Source organism: Monomorium pharaonis, chromosome 7 (genome assembly GCF_013373865.1).
Source record: "Monomorium pharaonis isolate MP-MQ-018 chromosome 7, ASM1337386v2, whole genome shotgun sequence".
NCBI lineage: Eukaryota > Metazoa > Arthropoda > Insecta > Hymenoptera > Formicidae > Monomorium > Monomorium pharaonis.
The window spans coordinates 5,117,354-5,135,071 of NC_050473.1; the positions used below are offsets into that span (position 1 = coordinate 5,117,354).

Genomic DNA, 17,718 nt, shown 5'->3' on the forward strand with positions numbered 1-17,718 from the left:
CATTTTTGAAATATTTTGGATGTAAAGTTACAATTAAAATGTTAATGAAATATTTCTATACCATTTCCGAACATTACAATATTTCGGGAATGTTACATGCTGTGTGGGAATGTATCGGTATGCAGTTAAGACCCGTTCAAAAGCGAAACATGCATGAAAAGCCGTGAGGAGTAATGCGGCACCTTCAAAAGCAAGGAAATTCAGTGAAAGAGTCACTTGTCTAGTGACAGTGCTTTCGGGGTTAGTAGAACGCGCCGGTACTCGCGCGCGCAGCGGCGCTCGCCGCAAACCTTAAATCGCTATTTATGATCAACTTTTAGTGTGTCTTTTTGTGTAGAAGTTTGTTCAGCGGCGTAGGCTTTTCTTCTTTATCAAGGAAGCAAATATTTTATCGCTTTAGTCTATGATCAATTCACACGATGACAATGATAATGACATCGTTTGCGTAAAAATGCAGTTGCTCTAACTGATCTTTTCAGCACTCAAGGAAATGTTGGAAAAAATGTTTAAGAAGCTTGTTTTTTATATCCTACAACTGGGAATTTTGAAAGATATTCCACAGATGTCAAAAAATTGAATTATTGTGCATTGTTTTGAATACAATCTCGAGGTTCTCTCCGATTAATTGAGCTGGCGCCCAGGCTACGTCACTGGCAAGGTCCCCGTGACACAAATCAGCAGCGGCAACTATAACGGTATTCGCTGGTATGACCTACTCTTGCGAAGTCGCGCTCTCTCAGTCTTTCCTCCTTCGTCCTCTCTTCGTTTTGCGTTTTTTTCATGGACTCTCCTTTCCGTCCAGGGCTGAATATCCAGTTGGGCTTGAGTAAAAAGCACTACTCAATAACCATGAAACTCGGAAAAGCAATTCTGCATTTGTATTTCTTCATTTTCATCAAAATCAAACTAAAATAGAGGTTGACATATCTTTAAAGAGATCATACTATGTACTACGGCAACGTTTAAAAGCTAAACTTCCTCTCCAGCAAACATTGAATATAACATAAATGTAACATAATGTAAAATTTACATGCATAATATCTGTATATAGCATTACATTTGTGTTATATTCGGTGAACTTTGGTTGCTATTTAAACGAGATCCCTTTTTCGGTCACTTTTGCAAAATTTAGAGTTTTTTCATCCGAACGATCGCGATCAGCATTCTGTTCGCGGAAAGTATTAAGAGAATCAGGACATGGGCGAGGTGACACGATAGGCCGCCACTGCCGCGCGAATAGCATCTTCTCTCCCGTACATCGGCGGGCTACACTTTTTCTTCCACGTGAGAAACATCGCCACAGGTCGCTTCGTCGCATGGGCGGACGGCCGACCGGGCCGCGGTAGCTGATTACGGGCAGTAATGAAAGCGGCCTGCTTGCACGCGGTAGATAGGCAGGTGCGCGCCGCCGTCTGTCATGTAGTCTTCCCCCACGTCATTTTCACACGTTGTCTGCCGCTTCCTCGTGTTGAAGCCGTCAATGAGACCGACAGTCCTTGTCGCCGCTGTTGTTGTTGTTGTTGTTGTTGTTATTGTTTTCCGCGGGGTTCTAGCAGGGTAATTGCGATAGCACGCGGGGAGCTACTTGAAACGTTAGTTGTCGGCTGTCACAGATTACCCGCGGGTCCAGCCGCTGGACCAACGAGTCAAGAGCCTCGCGAGTTATGAGAGCTATCGTGCCCTTCGTTCTTCAGGTGAGTGGTTGACTGAACGGTAAATATCTTTTTCTTATATTCTTTTCTTTTACGAACGCGATTAAAAAGAGTGTCATACTGCTTCTTCGAGTGAAAAACGAATAAATTGAAAAAAATATTTTTTTAAAATTACGGTGAATAATTATTTTAAGAATTATCAAATATTTAAGAATTTCGTTTTGTACTGTTTAATTATCTTCTCTTTTTATTTCTATCTTTATTTTTAATTATATATTGTTTAAATTAAAATAATTACGAAATATGGAATATGGAGCCAGTTGTGAAAAATACCAATGTATTATATGTGTGTTTAGTTCTAGACTTACAAGTGGTATCACAAGTATTTCAAATTGCTTTAATCTTGCTTAAAATACGTTGTTAATAAAAATCTAATAGACTAGAAGAAATATGATTTTACAAAAATAACATAAAGGGGGTAAAAATATTTTGAGAAATATTAAATTTAAACGGAAAATCAAAATATACAGTTAGAAAATTTATAAAAAATACCATAAGTTTTGTTTAATATTTCTTATATATTTTTTTATTATATTCGACATTAATCAACAAAAGGTTTTGAAGTGAATACAAAACAACATTTGTCTGAAACATTTTTTTCATAATAAGAATAATTTAAAATGACTCCCTTCCTCCCATACATACATGCATGCAAGGTACCAGACCTACTATACATCTTGCTAATGACATAACAATAAGATCAGCCTGAAGTCATTTAGAGACGAAAATTCTAATGCCAAAATGTCAAGGCATCAATACTATATAACATTATAATGTAATATTTTTTATAATGTATTATTATATAATATTAATAATATAAAAATGTTACATTATTATATTATAATAATATTATCTTATTATTATATGATATTTTTAAAGAAATAACTTATTAATTAATATTGCATTCCAAAATTAATATTTCGTAAAATAATATACTGCTATTAATATTATTAGTATATACACTGAGAAAAAAATTTTTTCAATTTTTCAACTAAATTAAATTTTGTCTATTCAAGTATTTATATATTTCAATTAATTATATAAATGCTTGAATTAAAATTTATGTATTTAAGTTAAATGCATAAATTGTAGAACAGACAAAATTTTAATTTATAATTGGAAAATTTTGTTAAATCAACAATGTTTTTTTCTACAGCAAGTTAATTACATAAGTAAGAAAAATTAAGAAGGAGGAATTGAAAAGTGTACATAAAATTATGTTAATGTTTAAACATTGTTACCAAAGGGCACCTTTACTATATAATGGTTTTGAATGTGCGAATATTAAACAACTAATTGAACATGTTTAAACACTTCCTATTTGAAAAATAGTATTGCCTCTACATTTGACATTAGACTTTTCATCTCTAAATGACTTCAAGAATCTGCCCTTAGCGGTAAATCTGGTACATAAAATTTAAAAAATACAGTTTTACGTATTGTTAAAACAAGTAATTGGAACGACATATTTTTGTCACTCTTATTTCAACTAAAATTTTGGCTAAAGTTTTGTTGGAGTAGTTTCAACTATACACATAATGCTATGTTATATAAAATACGCTGTTGTCAAGTGTAAAATTCATTTTTTATTTTTTTTATGGCAATAGTTGTCACTGTAATAGTTTTGCAGCAAAAATTATACAATTCTTTTTGTCATTTCAGCGGCTGATTAAAATTTGAATAATTCATAAAATATCATCTTAAAAAGAGAAAATTTTTAATTTTCTTAAAAAAATTGTTTTTAACTTAGGTTATCAAATGAATTATACTGCTGATCATGGCGCAGTGAATTGTGCCTCTGTTTTCTATGTCGAAGATCCGGGTTAAAATCCGATCAAAAATGACATTTGATTTTCATTCGATCGCTACCTCTCGGAAGGCAATCGTAATTCACCGAAAGTATCTTGTTATGAACGTTTTTCTAATTAAGCCATTTGGAACTGGCGTTAACATTGTAGTTCGTATATTTGTGGAATTGTAAGAATGCACACCACAGAAATACACTGAGAGATCACCACGTTTCTGACAAGAGACTATAGACTAAAAAAGAAGAAAAAGAAGAAAAATATATATTATAAAATTTACCTTCTGCACTCTTATTAATTTTAGAATTGTTTGGAAATAAACACATGTCAGATTTTTGCTGAAACTTAAAGAGAGAAACGAAAAATGGATATTAGAAAAGAGAAAATTAATTTGAAAATTTTTTAAAGAAAAAATTTATCTCACAATTGAAAAAAATGTAAATTTTTTTTCAATTTCCTAGCGTTGGTGCTTTCAATAAATTCGGTACAGTTCTGAGAGATCTCCACGTTCTAAATGGTTCCGTGCTGGATTCACTTCAAAACAAATTAAAGTCTCACAAGAAATACTAAGCATTAAGATGCAGCTCTGATTTGAAAACTTATTTTTAATTAGTTGTTTACTGGTTAATGTTTCCTCGTTATTGTGTTTTTACGATCTTGTGTTATTTTTTCTCCAGAAAGTTAAAAAGTTTGGTTGAGAGAGAGAAAGAGAGAGAGAGAAGAGAGAGAAGAGAGAGAGAGAGAGAGAGAGAAGAGAGAGAGAGAGAGAGAGAGAGAGAGAGAGAGAGAGAGAGAGAGAGAGAGAGAGAGAGAGAGAGAGAGAGAGAGAGAGAGAGAGAGAGAGAGAGAGAGAGAGAGAGAGGGAGAGGGGGGGGGGGCGGAGGGAAGGGTACCCATGTTGTAAAATAATTGATTATTCATGTTGCAGGTGATTACATTGCAACTGACGAGATGCCAGGGTGACGGCGGCAGTGGTGGTGGTGGACCGAGCACGTTCGGATATGACGCCTCTTCAGCTTGTAGTAAGCCGTACTCGCGCGCGGGACGCGCGCGCCACGAGGATCTACCCTGTGACTTTCGCCGACAGAACTGGTGCACGATCGCCGGTAGCTCTTATCCTTGGTACTTCGTCCATTTGCTCTTCCACTTGCACAGCGATCGATCTCTCCACAAGACTTTCTCCCGCCCGATATTCGTATATGCTCACGCGCGCGCTCACTTTGTCCGTGGCGATTGGTGTTGTCTATCGTCCAAGTAGACAAATTAAAGTGGATCGAAAGTTTCTCGTACGAGATTGATCTAAAATTCGAAAGCAATTAATCCATTAAGGAGATATTCTATCTATTGAATTTAAAAAAGGTCGTATATTTTGTTTGGGAAAGTAATTAAGAGTCATTGATTGACCTGAAACATAATAACAAAAATTTTTCTAAAATACATCGATTGTATAACCAATATTATAAACCAAAAATTGACGGAATAACGGCATTTTAAAAATAAAAATAAAATTGAATAAGATTGAAATTATCTTCCAAAGGCTACCATTTTGGCAATTCTCAATTTGTAATATTGATTAAGTCAGTGCATAAAAATTATATATAAGTCAAGACAATTTTTTGTTTTAATTTTTTTAAGGAAAATTCCTTTAAGAGATATTCCATTTTGTTGGATCTGAAAAGATTTGTTTTCAGGAATTTTTTTGTAGAGAAAAGTACTGGAGCAATTAACATGTAACTTTTGTAAAAATATTTTTGTAGATTATAAAGATACTTTTTATCGCAGTCGATAAAATTGATGATTTGATGAAGTGATAGATATAAGAGCAACACGTACATAGGTCAAAATTAAAGTGCTTAACGTTTAGAGGACCAAATGTCCCATATATGAGCCACTAAACTAGATACTTTTATGTTAGAAAGCCGGCATTTTTCCATTACAATTTCGAATTTTTTCCATAAAATTTATAACTTACATGATCTATGTAGTTTTTAGGCTTGTTGCTGGCACATATGTACTACTCCGATCCGGTACAGTATGGCAGATACTGGAAATTTTCCAAATTTAAACTTCGGTGTTTCTGATGTTGATCAGGATTTTAATGATCTGACTTCAAATTCGTGATTAGTGACATTAAAAATTCCTAGAAACACCAGAATTTAAATTTGGAAAATGTTTATACCGTACCGGTCAAGGTGGCACATATATGAGCCAGTAATAAATTTGGAAATTGTGTGGGACATATTAGTTGTGTTTATGTATAAATTTCACCGAAAAAAATTCGAAATTTTAAGAGAAAAATGACGGTCCTCTAAAGGTTAATCTAACATTTGATACTTATTATCATGTTTTTAAATAAGAAGAAAGTTGATAAATATATATGTCATTATTATAGTATGTTCTGTTCATAAATATATTATAGAGAAAAGATGATATTATGATCTCCCCCCTCCCGCCATTTACATTTGTATAATAATTAACTTTGGTAATAATTAATATTTTGAAAACTTTCTATTTATCAGTATATTGTTCAATGGATTCTAGATTTTAAATTATAAAATATTATAATTATTAATATTTAATACTTAAGATATTATTTATAAAAATGTGATGATATTGCATAATGGGTCGAAGAAAAACACAAGAATGATAGGGTGGCTTCTCCCATAAAATAGATTTAAATAATTTATTTTGTTTAAAAATACGCAGTATTAAACAAACGCAGTATTTAAAAAATGCAATGTATAAAATTATACATTTAGTCAAAGTATAAAGATAAAAATTATATATATATGTATTTAATTGCAGAATATATGCAAATATATGTACACATATGAGCGAATATATGTACATACATGCAATCTTTCTACAGATTGCAGTATTAAAATTTATATGTAGTACATGTAATGTATAATCTATATAAACTATAAATTAGCAATAGGCTCAACGTATTCAATAATTATTTCAATAATTGAAAACTTCGAAAAATGCCCAAAATGTTGAAACATCAGTAGGAATATTCTGTCATTTTTAACGATAGTATTAATATTGTAATTCAAAGTTAAAATATATCTTAAAAAATTTTTGAAAAGTAACAATGCTTTATGTCGGTTATTGTGGCGTATTAATACCACTGCATAACTGTGGGCTTCTACACTGAGAAAAAAAAGTAATTGATTCAACAAAATTTTTTAGTTGCGGGCTGCCAACAAAAGATATATTCAATACAACAATATATGATATTACAATATAAATACATAGTCCAGTCAACGTTATTGCACTTGCATTAACAGCAAATATTATTGTATTAAGTATATTTTTTGTTGGCAGCTCGCAACTAAACGTTTTGTTGAATCAATTACTTTTTTTATCAGTGTAAGTAAATGATTCCATAAGTAATCATTAGAATTCTACACCTAATAACAGAGATATTACTGCGGGTAGCCTACAAAAGCCATAATACCACACTTTTCTCTACTGTTATCTTATACTTATTTGTCCCCACTTGCATATAACCGTGAGATAAGATTCGAAATGCAGTGTACAGCTTTATTAAGTTAGTTCACTGAACATTGAACAACATATATTGCTGTAATCTTGAAAATGTTTAAAAAATGAAACAATTAAAGTTAAAATTGGACTGTAATCTAAAATTTGTTTACAAGCAAGGAATATGAATTTTTTGCAAGTATATCATATGTCCTTCATTTGTTGAAACTAGAATCATTATTACACGTATATACTCTTATTATATGTATTACCAATTATCTCATCTTTATGCATATTTTTATAATTTGTTACTGATCAGTGTATAACACGTTATATAGAAAAAATCTTTTTTTTATTTAGAAAATATTAAAATATTATTAAAATAACAGTAAAAAAGTATGCAAAATTTGACTATAATAATTAGTTTTTTGTGATTTTTCTGGAAAAAATTCTTGAAAAACACTTCCTTTCGATTTTTCAAGGTTTCAAAGAAGAATACCTCCTTAAAAAATGAGAACTTGCATCATCTTATCCATTTCATCAGCATAGAGTTAGTTTTTGCTGCTCATTCGCAGGCACGCGGTACGTCGATTTGTGCAAGAGAATCAGGGATTGATGAGGCGCATGTACGGTGACGAGAATTACATCAGTGTTCTTCGAGCGGAATTTGACAAGAACGATATCGAATTAAAGTACGAAAACTATCATCATCATTTCACCGACGATTTGAGGTAACTTTCTTGCAGTTCTTTTTATCTTTTAAAATATTTTAATATATACTTTTTGTTTTAATTTTTAATCTGTTAGATGTGACCTTATCTTGACCCTTTGTTGTATAAATTTGCTTTTAATATATTTGATTGAATCTTAGTACATTCATATACAGAATGTTTTCAGGCAAGTGTTTGAAATAATTTCTAAATTGTAGGAAAAAAATGTTTCAAAATTTGTTCTATTTCGAAAGGCATGATATATTATAATTATGGTATAATACATAGTTTTTTATATTATATTATATTTAATTATATAGCAATTATATTCATAGTTGCTGTGTTTTAAGTACTTAAAATAAGTAATTAATTAATTAGTGTTGTATTAAATTTTTGACTAATCAAATAATAGACGGAATGCTATACAAAAATGATTTTTTTCTAGAATATATATATATATATATATATATATATATATATATCATAAAGATATAAGTAAATTAAATATACAATGATTGATTTCCACTCTTACACGTTGACGTTCTTAATATTTTTCTTCATAGTTTTGTACTATAAATAAAACATCAATCATACGTTTGCATTTCAATCTCTTATAAATCGAGACAAATATACAAGTAAATTGCATGGCATGATTTTCAGACAATTTATATATGACGACGATTATGATTTCATCGATGACGATCGAGCGAAAGTTAATGATGGCGAGTACGAAGGTCGTGGATTCACCAGTCGTTCCTTCAACGATCCTATTGCTAAGCGAATGAACACATTTTCGAAACTTAGTGAGTACACTAGACCACATTTTCGACCTACCGAGCGGACTATCAGTTCAATCACCACACCGTCGAGTATGACAACCACCTCTTCGACTTTATCTTCGACATTGACTAGCACCACGATTCCCATTACGCACAGCACATCGTCCTCGACGACGCCCGCGTCTACTGTCACGACTACGGGTGATGATGTTAATACTCAAACTTCCGCAACGTCAACTTCTCCAAAACTTTCGAACACCATTACCAAGATGGGAGATAGCGATTCTATGATAAATAAAACGACAACGACAACAACGATGATGACGACGACAATGATGACTACGACAATAACATCGCCAACTCAGATCGTCAAAGAACAAAATTTCAGCATTAATGAAATTCTTGAGCAAAATGACAAGATCAATCTGGAGGAACCAGAGGTGATGGCCTTATATTTAGAAAAAACGACATTTAAAGAGGATACGACCCTGGAGTTATCCGGAACGACGATGGATGTCCCTACGGAATTGCTGGCTGATCAAGAAGAGGAAGAAAAGGAAGTGCTTGACGCTTCCATGAAGACAACAGTACATGAAGAGCTAATAGCTGCAGCGAGTCATGAACAGCAACAGTTCAGACCGCGTCCTGAGTACCGGCCGTCAGGTGTAGCTGAGTCGAGTATCGGGGGACAACTTTATCAAGATGTTGCAGCGAAGGATCAACAGGAACAGTCAGTATTGAAGTTGAAAGGAGTGTGAGTATAATCATGGGCTTATCTAGATTTTTTGATGAAAGAAAATTTTGTCAATTAACATAAAAAGATAATCAATTTCGACTTGAATGTACATTAAATATCCAAAGGACAATACCTATGATATTCGATTTATATGAAAAAAAGATAATAGGACATTAGGACTTAAAATGTATATTCAAGGGACATCTAATGCTGTGTGAGAAGTTGCTTGTTTGAAGAATTTTATAATCAATAATATGAGAGAAAATTGAAAGATTCATAAATAATTAATAACATTTTAAATCAATTATGAATTGGTATTTTTAAAACATCGTAAACTTTGATAAAAACTTTGCTAAAAAAAGTAATGGTTATTATTTAGAAAAGATAAATTGTTCTTGAAATAATTTTGAAATCATTTTTTCAGATGAAAACATACTATACTTATCTTATCTTTTCTCACAACTTTTATTTAAAACATTTTTTCGTAAAGCACTTATTTTTGTATAATGACAAATGCTTGTAAAATACAATAAGATTACTGCATTAATCAATGAAAAAATAAAACCAATTTAATATAATTACTCTTTTAAGCAAGAAATGACATTTTAATCAAATTTATATGGAAATGGAATTTGATTTAAATATAAATTAATAAAAATATAAATTACTTTGTAATTTATATTATTTTGAAATCTTATTATTTTAATATTTTTTAAAATAATTAATATATTTACTTGGCGATTGCTTAGTACATAGTGCAATGACCTTATATACAATATATAAACATAAGAAATTTGAGATTTATCGAATCATTTTGTGCAGGAACGCCTGTCCCGTCAAGGAAGAAGTGGTAGCCCCGTTTTGGGCCAATAATACTCGCGGTGAGATCTTGGCGCTTCTCAATCTATACCCCTTCGAACAATATGTCCATTGGGAGAAGTGCACGTAAGTGTTGTCATTTCTTAAAAAGTAATAATGCGAGCCCGCGATTAAAAAATTACGAAAGAAGGAAATAAATTAATATTCATAATTAAATTTACATCTCTTAGAGAGAAACTTAGACATCATAAACGCGCGCTTTACGTGTGCTATTTAACTTTTTCTTTTTTACTTTCTAAAAGTAAATTACAACGATAATTGTATAGATAACCATTTATACAAGTTTGACAGCTGTCAAAATTCAATCATAATGACAGCTACTCACAACATGAAGTAAGCGTAGCGAGAAAACCAATCAACATCGCGGAAAAAGAAACAACAATCACTTCGAGATTGCAACTATCGCTATAACATGCATTTTAGAAAAGGGACTAGCGCTTTGCACGCGCCCTGTATTAACTAAACTGTCAAATTACAACTCTTGCAACACCAAGTGAATCAAGCAAGAAAACCAGTCAGCATCACGAAAAAGCGACAATTTTTGAGTAAAGAAAAAAATTGGGAAATTAAAACATTTTTTCTTCGTATTTGTTTAACTGCATGAGCAAAGATACATTTTTTTCGCAAATGAAATCAATTGCAAGTATCAAAAGTTCAATTCTTAAGCTTTAATTTCGTTTTTTATTATACGATCCTCTACGATTTTTTTTTACTAAATTATTGACATTTTTTGAAAAAATGTTATTTTCAAATTCGAAGGCTCATATCTCGGCAACCAATCATCGTACAGTAACAAAAAAAAATTAAAGGGCAAATACTCAACTTTAACAATAAATTTTTAGTCTAAAAAAATATTAATCTTTATTAATTTTTTTCTCATGTCATGAAAACGACAAAAAATTGTCGTTATGTCTATACAATACATCTAAATTCGGTCCTTTTTAAGGCCACACGATATACAAAATCCAATCGAGCAACATTTTAAAAGTTGGGTAAAAACATAGCAAAATTGTTTAAAGTTTATATCGTCCGAGGATTATCTTAATTTTATGAATAAATTTAAACAGCAAATTTTCTTTTTATCAAAACATTTAATTAATTGTTTTTTCGAATTTTCTTGAATTTTCGTTATTACAGACATGAGAACAAGCAAATGTATTGTCGGAATGGATGTAGATGCGAGCAGCAGTATCGGCTGCATCGATTATTGGCTTACGATCCCAACAACGAATGCCGAGGTATTTTCAGTGACTGGTTTAGGTTTCCTAGCTGCTGCATCTGCCGCTGTTACGATCTGCCACTGGAATTTCGAGTGACGTCGCGTTCACCACGTACCTCGCACAAACGACGAATCAAGGTTCAATCGCCAACGCGAAACCGTTATCCGTGATTTAATTGTCTTTTGGCTGGTCAACTGCCAAATACTGCAATGTGTAAATTGAAGACGACACGCTAGATGAGATTCTACATGAAATTTTAACGAGTGCAGTACAAATCAATATTTTTTTAAAATTTAAACTCTCTTTACTTCAGAGATTCTAGATTTACTGTTGACATGTATGATATCTTTTATGTATGTTTGTCAAACATTTTCTATTTATTTCATATATTGAAATTATATAAAAAGTTACATATATTTATAGTAGAATAGATATGTGCGTATTTACAAATATTTATGAAACATATTTATATACATATAATTATTAAATTATTTAAAATTTTTGGTAAGTTAATTAAATAACGACGATATTTGTAAACAAGAGTCCCTCCGATGTTGTTTCCGAAAAAAGTATGATTAAATTATTAATTTACATTAATAATTTATTAAGAAGTTAAATTAATAGTTTTTGTACTGTTCACATAAATGAAAAATTTTCTTTCAAAAAATTTTGTCATAGTCTATCGAAATAATTTGTACAGTTTTGTCGGTCCAACATAATTAAAGAAATTCCTACAAAAATATAAAAAACCTAAAAATTTTCAGGAAATGGAAACTTCTCGTGTTCAAATCTTTCATTATGTAAATATGATCATTTTTCTTTGAGCACATAATAAGTAAAGAACGACTTGTAGATTTTAATTAATTAATATTTCGAGAACACATCAGAAAAAAGAAACAATCTAGATTTGTTTGATTTTTACCACAATTTTATATTACTTATTATATTTTACATTTATTTTTTACATTTACCATTTTTTGATAACGTTAATAAAGATAAAAAGATGAAAAATGAAATATTAAAATGAGTATAATATAAAAATAATAATTTTTTTATTTATTTATAAAATTTTACTTTTTATTTATAAATTACTTTTAACAAAAATATCTTTATATTTTTTTATATAAATATATTTTTTCTTCAGATATAGTATACAGTAAATAAAAGGACATAAAAATAAAATTGTATATTAATTAATATTTTGAGAACCTCTTTAAAAAATATAAAATATATAAAAAATTCTGGGTGTTTGATTCTTGTGAAAATTTTGTACTTATCGTCTACTTATATTTACATCCTGTAATATTTGTTTTTGGTTTATTTTTTTCAACTTGTTTGATTTTTGTAGGAAACTCTTTTATTATTTTTGATGATTGAAATGTATAATAAAATAATACTAGGATAATTATCTTTGTTTTAAAAAATATATACTACTTAAAATAGATACATAATTATATATATGTATATATATATATCAATTTAACGATTTGTGTTTAACTTTGTTTATTTTTTTATAGTATAAATTTGAATTCTTTGAAATATTTTGGATTTAAATACACTTTCTTAATAATAAAAATTTATATAAATTTTTTTTTATCAAAAGATTTATTTATACAAAAAATTGTTTAAGTTAAAAAATTTAGTTTATTTAGGATGGTTTATAATAATAAAACTAAAAAACTTTTTAATTGAAGAAGTCAATTAATTGAATGATTTTCTCTTTATCTTTTTTGCCAATTAAAAAAAATTATTTTAAGAAAATCGTATTTAAAATTTAAGATACAAAAAAATAATAATTATTGTTAACTTACAACACTTCAAAGCTAATTTTATGTATCCAATTACTAGAGCCATAGTCTTTCGTTTCCTCAAAAATTTTCTTGAATTTGTTGAACCCTATGAGCTGCACGAATCTTTCATGTGCTGCTTTGTTGGTGCTATTCCTGTTTCATAACTCGCTGCGCGTTAGTATAGTTGTCAACAAATATTTTGTATTGTAAACCAATATTTATTGCAGGAACTGTATTATTTTTAAATAACAATATATTCTTCGTTGAAAGCATCTACAATAATAAAGGCAGTGATTTTAATCATTTTTTAATCGAAATTTAAGTATTTTCGAGCGAGACGCTAGATTGTAGAATTAAAGCTGTCGTTTAAGTTTTGTGAGTGTATCCGTCTAAAAATCTTTTTAAAAGGCCTTTTAAAATCAAAATAAAACCGTTTTAGTAAGTGAAAAGTGGAGCACAAATCGTGTCCCATCGTGTACACATATACTTGCACAACGCATACCGTTATTTAAGTTGTAATTAGAGAAATACTTTAAATTTTGCTTTATAATTTTACAAGTATATTCTCTGCAAGTATTACTATTTATTAAAACTAAAAAAAAGAAGAATCAAAATTTTTGATTTTATAAACAAAATTTCTTTTTTAAGAATCGCTGCTTAAATTTTCTTTTATATGTTGCCAAATACCTTGTACATATTTTAATTATATATATGTATTGCATTTACCAGAAAATACAATTTATCATATAATAATATGCAATATATACTGTTGTAATAGGTGTTACGAATATTACAATATCATGTATTCAAACAGAAAATATATACTCGACATAATTCTATTACAAGCAGGTAAAGGCTCGTGAATAAAACATATTTTTGTTTACTATTATTCTTCTATTTTCATACTCCTTAATCACACATTCTTAATAATTACTAAAATAATTACTAAAATTTATTCGGGTTGATCAAAATACCAAAATAGTACGCCTGTTTTCACATACTTGACTTTATTTTCCTTGTTTCTTTTACATATCTTTGACAATATTGTACGTTTCTCTTACAAGGAGAATGATTCACAAACAGTAACGGTCCTTAAAGCGTTAATACTTCTGTTGCTTTTTTCTCCGCTTTGTATAGCAATCGTATAGTATTGAATATAACTCAACAATAATACCGATTATCTTGTCGTACATTCATTATACAATATTACAAACGTTATATTTTTCATATTCCATTATAATATGTATGTACATATTATATATAATATACAGGATATGTATACATATACAGGATATGTATTGTGTATATGTGTTTGTATTTTTGGATCCAGTCGATATGCGACTGTCTGTATATTTATGCATATCCTAAAATATACGTGTTTTACGTATTATGCATTTATGTAATAATAATAGTGTTATATGAAAAAAAGTAAGTATATATTAATTAATACCAGCTAAAACATTTGGTATCAAAACCATTGCAGAAAAAGAAAATAAAACGTCTTTAATAAGTATTTCTCGTATTTTGCTCAGTCGGAGCCCCGCTCATTGGAATTTATTATAATGGTATTAATTATTATTATCATTATTACTATTATTATTATTATACGCAATGTCGTACATAATAAAGGAAAGTGAGTTCTGTTTTTATATATAAATCGACACATAAAAAACTTTTCACTCAGCATAGAAAACAACATTTCGGCAATATTGCAGGAATGTTGCAAAGCTGCCACGACATTGCTGGAACCCAGTAAACTATAAATATAACTGCCATGTAGTAAAATAATTAAATTTACGTATACATATATCATATAACAGTTATATTGTATATCCTGGGAATGCTCCGTTGCTGTTTCAAGAAAATGAGAACGTAAAACGTAAATGATGAAATAGGATATAATTGACAACAGAATTTACAATAAAATATGTATTATAAATCAGATTTATGTAAAAATTGCTTATGAAATGATTCCAATAAACTCTGATTTTGACAAATGAGAAGGGCAAATTTGCTTTTTTTTCTTCTGAATATCGACTAAGGAGGAAGACGCGATTCTACAACTCTAATAATAGAAAGATGTCTCATTTTCGAAACGTAAAAATTGTGTTCGGGACACGAGAGCCCGTTTGCTATTACACTAGAAAAATGGTTCGCTTGTCTGAATTATCTATCCTACTATTTTTTGTTTCGTCAACAGCATCATTTTTCGGCGATATATGTATACCAATTCGTATAAAAAAATATCTTTATTTCTTGGCACCAATCGTAATCACCAATCGTGTTCGCACTATACTAGTGTATGTACATCGTAATGTGTATCATTGCACTTGATGAATTCTAAATTATTTGCCAAACTGCCAGTTAGCCGGCACCTATCCATTAATAAAATTAACAGAAATATTTAATTGCATTGATGGTAATTTAATAAGTAGCAAAATAAAAATACATATAAAATAATTTTTTAAATATAAAATAATTTTTTAAACAATTTTTTAAATATATGAATTACATAATTCGTATGCCAGCATATTTCGCAAAAATGTTGAAATTTGTCTCTGATTAAAAAAAAATTGGTAACCTTAATATAAATACTTGAACTAAAGAAATTTAATAAAATTGCAAAATTTATTCAGTAAATTATTTATTCATTAACAACTTTTTTCAATATAAATAGGAATATTTTTGCCTGAATTTTTTCTTAAAGTCGCATGCAATAAGGCTTTCAAAAATGTGTCGTTTGATAACGTATAATTAATGTAGCGTTAGTTTAGAAAGATACAATAATTAGTTTCAAAATAAGAAAATAAATAAAATTTACCAAACTGGCAAAATTGGCAAATGTTTAAAAAATTTATACAGCACTGATTATGTTTAATGTTATCTGTATAAAATTATTTGGATAAAAAAATAGCTTTATCTTATCTTTATTTAGATTAGAAGAAATGTGTATTATTTTCATCTTTATCTTAGATAAAGAAATATCATCTTTTTTATATTAACTAAGCCAATTTGAACAAATATGAAGAATTATCCTCAGCTTTAACGTCTAAATTAGTCTAACAGAAGAATTTCTTAAAGCAATAACAATTATTTCAAAATTATAAATAGCTTAAACTTTTTTTACAAAAAATTTTGTCAGTTATTATAAGTTATACATTTCATCATTTATATTATAATAAAAGTTATACATTTGCTGCGTATGCGCGTTTTTGTGCATATTTATCAAAATATGATCTTATATTATGATTAAGATAATTATTCTAAATTATTTTTAAAAAAATTTTAATCACTGCATATATTAAAAAATAAAGTTAATAATGCAAATATTAAATGTAATATTTTAAGCTTTATGAGACATAAATTACACATTAATTAAATATTTCAGAATATATTTATTGAAATTTTATTTAAAAAATTTCTTGAGAATTCCAAATTTTCAGGTATTTTTTAAATTTAAAATTACAAGATAACACAATTTTTTAATGCAACTTTGAAATAAATTGCATTAAAAGAGCTGCGAAAAACTTCCTAAACATTTACCAAATAGTATTTATATAAATATAGAACTTGCACACGTATTGCACACTTACACGTTTTTATAAAAAAATACAATATAATACAATCAAAATATAATAAAAATAACTAAAAATATATATGTATGTATAAATTTTGTTAAATATTCTGAGTTCTTTTCAGAATCAATATTTTATTTATTATTATTTATTGTTACCAAAATTTGTTTTTTAAGATAAACAATATAAATTTTTATAAAATTTTTAGAAATGTCTGACTTTTTTTAATTTTAACACTCATTGTCTGAAAAAGTAAAAATTTTTTTATAATTATAATTGTGTAACTTGAATAAATCGATCGTTCATATAAAGTTTATATAAAATTTTGAAATTGTGAGTAAACTGTGCTGTTAACTATATTATATGCCTGAAAAATAGCAGTATTAATCAGCTAATAACAATTTTGTAAACGTTAGCAGGAACGATAAGCCCGTCATAACTTGACGAGATATATGAGCAGTTTTTCAAAATTTAATTTTACACAGAGATTTCCGTCTATATTTAACAATAATATTAGTTGGTAAAATGTGACATCTTGTTATCTCGAGATCCTTCATGGCAGCATTTTTACTTTTATTGCTATCGATGTGTCTCAAATTACCAGTCACCGTTGCTAACGCGCGTATTTTGTTTTATATATACGAAGAAACCGCTTTTCCTATCTTATGCCAGATTAATTATAGCGGAATATTTCTGCAAAAAGTACACTCTGGAATTAATTAATCGACTATACACTCCGCTCCTTTCATAATTTCTTACTCGCGATAACAGTTAAGGGATTAACGCATGCAGATTTGACTTTCTTGTTTATAAAAGGACAATGCAACCAAATTTTTTAAAACAATTTCTACTTTAAATTGTCCCACAGAAATTTAACACTAGCAATATTAAATTGGTCAGATTATTTTAAGCACTAACAACAGTATTGTGAATACTCAAAATAAATAATTAATATTGTAATGATTAATTTAATCATGAAATACTATTGCGGGTGAATTTTTTCAACCAAATGCTAATTCAAGTCTA

The 17,718-nt window shown here is 29.0% G+C and overlaps 1 protein-coding gene across 1 annotated transcript; it reads left to right on the forward strand.

The window, feature by feature from the left end:
• Positions 1–21: 21 nt before the first annotated feature.
• Positions 22–12,252, forward strand: LOC105840867 (protein spaetzle 4). The gene is made up of 6 exons (XM_012687947.3): positions 22–1,694; positions 4,446–4,639; positions 7,579–7,734; positions 8,374–9,246; positions 10,051–10,173; positions 11,245–12,252. Exons 1-6 carry the CDS (start codon positions 1,665–1,667, stop codon positions 11,495–11,497), a joined length of 1,629 nt encoding a protein of 542 aa, XP_012543401.1. The 5' UTR covers positions 22–1,664; the 3' UTR covers positions 11,498–12,252.
• Positions 12,253–17,718: the final 5,466 nt, after the last annotated feature.